Here is a 6,080-nt window from a genome sequence, read left to right as displayed (position 1 = left end):
CAGTCAATGATGATTCCCCCCACCCTGCAGGCCATGGTGTGGTTTGTTTCCTGTCCCAGTGTCATGCTCTGTTGCTGGTACCCACAGCTGGGCAGGACACAGAATCCTTTCAGAGAAGGGCCACCACGGATCTGACCTTTTCCTGGCACATGGAAGGCAGGAGCACTGTGAGTCCCTGAAGAAAACGGGAATAGATGGGGCCTGTGCCTTGGAAATCTCCCTGCACAACAGGTGTCTCCTCTGCCAATGCCACCTAAACCACCACGACTGGGTCTCAAGTACTCTGTGTGCCCTGGTGCTTCCCTGCGCTTCCAGCATCCAGGGACAGTTAAACAGAGTCTGACCCTGCTTGTGGGAAGGGAAGGGAAGGGAAGGGAAGGGAAGGGAAGGGAAGGGAAGGGAAGGGAAGGGAAGGGAAGGGAAGGGAAGGGAAGGGAAGGGAAGGGAAGGGAAGGGAAGGGAAGGGAAGGGAAGGGAAGGGAAGGGAAGGGAAGGGAAGGGAAGGGAAGGGAAGGGAAGGGAAGGGAAGGGAAGGGAAGGGAAGGGAAGGGAAGGGAAGGACGCTGCCCTGCGATTGGCGGCGGGTGTCCCCGCGGTCCCTGTCAGCGATATAAGTGCGGCGGGGCCGTTCTGCGCTCACTGCCCGCCCCCAGCCCGGGCGCAGCGCCGAGCGGAGCGGAGCGGCGGGGCCGCCTCCTCCTCCTCCTCAGCGCCCAGGCAGCGGCGGCCGAGCGGGATTCCCGGCGATGGCTGAGCTCAAGTCGCTGGGCAGCGAGGCGTACCTGACTCTGGCCCCGGGCTACGGACCCTCGGCTTTCGCCTACGGGGCCGTGCGCGGGGGCGCCGAGGGCCCGCGGGGCTCATTCGCGGGGGGCGGCGGGGCGGACTTCCACGCCGGGGCAATGGGCAAGTCGGCGGAGAGCAGCGGCGAGCAGAGCGGCGACGAGGAGGACGGCTTCGAGGCGGGCGTGAAGGGCGGCTCCGGCTTCGAGCGAGAGGGGAAGCTGAAGGGGGGAGCCCTGGGCAAGAAGCCCAAGGAGCAGCGCTCGCTGCGCCTCAGCATCAACGCGCGGGAGCGGCGGCGGATGCACGACCTGAACGACGCGCTGGACGGGCTGCGCTCCGTCATCCCCTACGCCCACAGCCCCTCGGTGCGGAAACTCTCCAAAATCGCCACGCTGCTCCTGGCCAAGAACTACATCCTCATGCAGGCGCAGGCCCTGGAGGAGATGCGGCGGCTGGTGGCCTACCTGAACCAGGGCCAGGCGCTGAGCGCCCCGCTGCCCGCCACCCTCAACCCCTTCGGACAGTCGCCCGTGTACCCCTTCGGCGGCGCGGCCGTGCCCGGCTGCCCCGAGAAATGCACTGCCTTCACAGGAGCCGCCTCCGCCCTCTGCAAACACTGTAACGACAAGCCTTGACTTCTGCCTTCTTCGGGCTTTTCCTTTCTTTTTTTCTTTTTTTTTTTTTTTTTTTCTTTTTTTTTTTTTCTTTTTTCTTTTTTTGTTGGTTGGTTTGGGGTTTTTTTTCTGTGCACTTTTCTTTCCACTGCCATCAGCCCTGGCTTCCTTCCATCAGTTAAGTCCGGGTTTTCTTTTTTGTTCTTCTCTTAAATACCCCCCTTCCCCATTTGGAAATGTTTGGCAGTTCACGTGGACCCCCAAAACACCCACTTTCTACTTTATTTAGTTCTCCCCTCACATGCAACTTCATCCGTAGAGTTATTTCCTTCCCAGCCTGTCAGTGGATTGTGAGCGTAATGTTGCTTTTCGCTTGCTCTGAGCTACAAAGTTTTTGAGCAGTTTTGAAACAGAACTGTAGAAAAACAGAGAGGGAGAGAGATCTGGAAACGGAAACCTCAGTGAATTTGCTTTGGCATGATCGACCTGTGTTAAAAATAGAGTAAAAGGAGGGAGGGGAAGCAAAATCCAGCTGCAAACTATGCAATGTTTCAGAGTTATGGGCTGAGGGGGTTCTGTGTAGCCAGCTGGGGTTGGACTGCACCCGCAAATCCAAATGGAAATCATTTGGTCAGAGCTCACTGGAGGGGGGAAGTCCAGTACTCTTGCTAAAACAATTGATGCTTCGAAGTAAGATTGTTTTTTTTTTTTTCTCTCTTAAAAAAAAATTAACCCGTTCTTGGACTGAGAGGAACCTGTGATTGTATGCTAATGCTTGCTGTTTGCCTGTTTCTCAGCTTAGTTAAGTTTTCCAGATGATTTTCCAAAGTCGTTGCTCATCATGATAAACAAAGCAAAAGGTGACTTAACATATTTATATGTATTTATAATAAATAAAAGACATGAATAACCACTTTCTCTGTCCTACATGTCTCTAAAATCAGCTGGCAGTCCCTGAAAACCCCTGGTGGAGTCAGGTAAAGCAGAAATGGATGCATCAGGAGTAGCTGTGTGAACTTAGGGGAATGATCAGGACACTTGGAAAAAGCTTGTGGATATTCAGCTCCTTATCAGTAGGGATTTGCACTTTTTCTCCAGTTCCTCCTGAATCATGAGTATACAAAAAAACCCGTTGCTTATGTCTGACTCTGAGTTAAGCAGGCAGTGGTTTAGGTTGTGTATTCTGACAATTGCTGGGGAATGCTGTGCCCTGAAAGTGATGTTTGACTGGGGTTATTGTAGCAGCGAGCTTAGCTCCGAGCACACCCGTGGCAAACATGGCAGGGAAGGAAATCGCTTAAAGACTCTGCTTATCCCTTTGGCTTGGTTTTCTGTTCCATCTCCAGCTCGACCCTAGATCTACATCTGGTGTTTGGGCCACTTAATGTCATGACTGAACTAATGATCTCCTGCCAATATTGACTGTGTTTGTTCAAGTTACAAAGTGTGTCTCTCGCTGGCTGAGTTTTCGGTGTGGCTTGTGTTGGTTTACTTTGGTTTTCTGGTTTATGTTGTTCAATGCTTTGGTGCCTTGTATGCTTCACTAGTCATTATATAATAATAATAATAATAATAATAATAATAATAATAATAATAATAATAGAGATGCATTCAGTGCTTTCTGTTCGGGTTGGAAATACCCACCCAATGTCAGAGCAACCACGTAAACTGGTACAGTCGCAGCCTCAGGGGCTCGAGCTGTCCGTGGCCATTTGTGTTAGGAGTGGGGTGTAACTATTTAGGGTTATTAAACCAATTTCCATGCCTGTCGCTAGTGTTATGCTAATTTGAAAAGGACTGCCATCCCTCTGAAGCGCTTGTCCATGGCACTTAATTTTAATTAATACATTTCCAAAAGACTTTTTGTGTTTGGAAAACGAAGTGTGTGATTAAGCCTTATTCATAAAGACATATGTTTAAAACTGGTTCCTGCTCATTTCCATTTTTATATCTTCATTTGTTTCCTGTAATTAAAAAAAAAAAAAAAGAAAAAAACCGAGTAGTTTTACAGAACAGTTTATCTTTTTTTTTCCGTAAAAGAAAATTTTGAAAATGCTCTTAAAGCATGTCTGATGAAGCGAAAGCCAACCAAAGCCCCTACTGAAGCAAAAATTACTGGAAACTGCAGATCAGCAAAGGTCACTTAAAATTTTGCAGAGTGAGTTGTTGCTAGGAAATATTTGGGGAAAAAAATAGGCCAGTTTAACAGAGAATCACAATTTTTAAGTAGATGTATATTACTTCTGGTTAAAATTAGAGAAGATTGAGAGTATTTAAATGGAGATTAGCTTAACTGTTCATTTTTCACCAAAACTAAAATAGTTGGAGAATAAAATATTTAACACCTCAATATTTAATCTGAATTTGGTTTAGTTAAAGACTTAAGGCTAAAAATAATGGAATTTGTAATTGCTTCTTTGTCAAATAATTATGGCCCAAAAAAGAACTCTTAATAATTTCAGAGCCTAAAAACTCTTCACAGTCTGACACAAGCTATTTTTGGAATGATGGGGTTTCGTTCAATGACTGTTTTAAATCTTGTCCTTTCATTTACATCAGTAAAAACTTGCTCATACTATCATACCTACCTAGAATCCTAAAATTCTACCTTATGAGAGTCCTTGAAATATTCAGAAGGTTCTTCAAGAGCCTACTTGGAATTAAATGATCTCAGGAGGCTAAGTAAGGAATTTCAAATACAGAAGAAAAACCTTCATTAAAAAAAATTAAAAGGAGGAATAGCCAATTTGACTATTTAAGTGCTGTTAAAAGGCCAGGTATTAAAAACAAGTGCCGAATTTATCAAAGAAATACTAAAGGCAATTAACCTTACAGTACAACTGTTTCAATTCAGAAGGAAATAGAAGATGAATCATAACTTGTCCTGCAAAAAAACAATATTAAACTCAAACAAAGTTCACCAACTTCTCAGTCAATCTGGAAGTTCAGTCCTGTGAGCTGCTTCTGTCCACCCTGGACATGCAGGGTTTTAGCTGATGCTGAGGTAAAGCCTGTTCCGAGCCCTTTGCATTCCCCGCGACAGGAAGGCATCTGCTCCAAGGTGATTTACACTGTGCTGAGCTGCTGCTAAAACTGCTACCAAGTGAATGCCTAATACTCCTCAAAGATTATTTTGTTGGGAGGGGATAAATGAGCAGCTGACCATTGCATTTGTGTATGTGCAGCATCAGTGCTAACCTTGCAGATGTGCGTGGTTATCCTGAGGATGAAGTCCTGTACTTGTCATTTGTTTTTCCCCTTCTCTGGCATATTTTGTGTACCATGTAAGGTTTTAAGTGTCTGTTTCCATTTGGTGTTTCAGAGAATATGAAGGGAGGACTCGAAAAAAATTGAAGATCTTTTTGTTTTTTCCTGCTCAAATGTCCTTGTTATGATGCCTGCTCTTTTATTTTTTTCCCAGGAAGGATTTATTGTGTATGTTCGGATGAACTGAAATACAAATCATGTGTTCTAATGTACTTATTATCCTGATTTGTTCATACTTGGAAGAAAACATAGTGCCAACTTTTAATTAAATATAATATATTGTTTTCTAACCTCACTTAGTTTTTCTTTGAACTCCAAGACCGAGCAGCAACAAATGTTAGAAAGAGGAAATGCTGCTTTGCCATCAGTTGCAGGTTTTAACTTGCATAATTCTTGTCACTAACCAAAATGAAGGTTTTACTAACCGATATATATAATGTCACTAACAGGGGCTTGGAAATTGCTGTCAACTGGCACTGCGTCAGCCCAGGTTCAACATTAGCGGTCTTGAGCCTGCAAGGTAAAATGTTCTTTAACCAAATACAGGGAAGCAACAGGTTTGAAGATGGAGGGCCCAGAAGGCAGCTGTCTACCTCAGGCACCAGCAAAAAGTTAAATGAGTTGGAGCTCCTGGAAGGAAGTGTGAGAATCATGAAGTTTTCCTTGTCCTTTGATCCATATCACTGAGTCTGTGGCATTTTCTCACAGTACCTGAGTATTGCTGCACGCTCAGCTTGTTTCCAAGACTTTAGCAAGTGATTGTTTACTGTTCTCCGATCGCTTTCTGGCATTGTTCTTTACATATACATTTCTATCATGTCCACTTTACAAGAGCATTCGACATTTTTCAGGGTGAAATGAACGCAGGGCCCAACCCTGATGCTGTTTTGCAAATTTTAAGCGTTGGTGATGTTGGTGACAGCAAGACGGGGCTTGGCGCTCCGGGGCACAGTGGTGGTTTCTGACCCAACAAGCCACCTCTAAGAGGCTTCAGATGCTCAGAAAAATGTGTACAAGCTTTATACCTTTATTATATCAGCCTCGCAGCATGCATAAAGCGTAGGACATGGTGGATAAACCCCTCAATTAAAAAACTTTTGTGGCTTTTCAGCCTGAACCTGCTCATCGGCAGCGAGAGTCGTGGCACATCCCGCCAGGCTGAGTCCTCACACTCAGCAAGTTTCCAGCCCAGTCTGCCACAGCTGGAATTATTTAGTTTACACTTTAGGAGAATAAAAAACAGGCATTCTATGTTTCACTTCCACAGCATTGTGTTCATCAAGTGTGCTCCTTGGCTGGACTTCTGAAAACAAGGGGTTGGACACTGCAGCGTTCCCGAGATTTGTTTTATCTGTGCCATGTGATGTTCCTCGCTATGTGAGTTATCAGCAGAGAAATCATTGCTTTGATCTG

General features: G+C 45.6%; 1 protein-coding gene across 1 annotated transcript; it reads left to right on the top strand.

Moving 5' to 3' along the window:
- The first annotated feature begins 746 nt into the window (after nt 1–746).
- BHLHE23 (basic helix-loop-helix family member e23) lies at nt 747–4,916 on the top strand. Its single transcript, XM_066198848.1, has one exon. The coding sequence runs from the start codon at nt 747–749 to the stop codon at nt 1,419–1,421; it is 675 nt and encodes a 224-aa protein (XP_066054945.1). The 3' UTR covers nt 1,422–4,916.
- The last annotated feature ends 1,164 nt before the right edge of the window (nt 4,917–6,080 follow it).

Source organism: Chamaea fasciata, unplaced genomic scaffold (genome assembly GCF_029207755.1).
Source record: "Chamaea fasciata isolate MVZ Bird 193981 ecotype frontalis unplaced genomic scaffold, bChaFas1.0.hap1 SCAF_17, whole genome shotgun sequence".
NCBI lineage: Eukaryota > Metazoa > Chordata > Aves > Passeriformes > Sylviidae > Chamaea > Chamaea fasciata.
The sequence above is the reverse complement of the archived record's forward strand: the minus strand, read 5'-3'. Positions and strand labels throughout refer to the sequence as shown.

Coding starts and splice junctions, on each gene's coding strand:
- BHLHE23 (XM_066198848.1), top strand. CDS start 747: ATGGCTGAGCTCAAGTCGCTGGGCAGCGAGGCGTACCTGACTCTGGCC.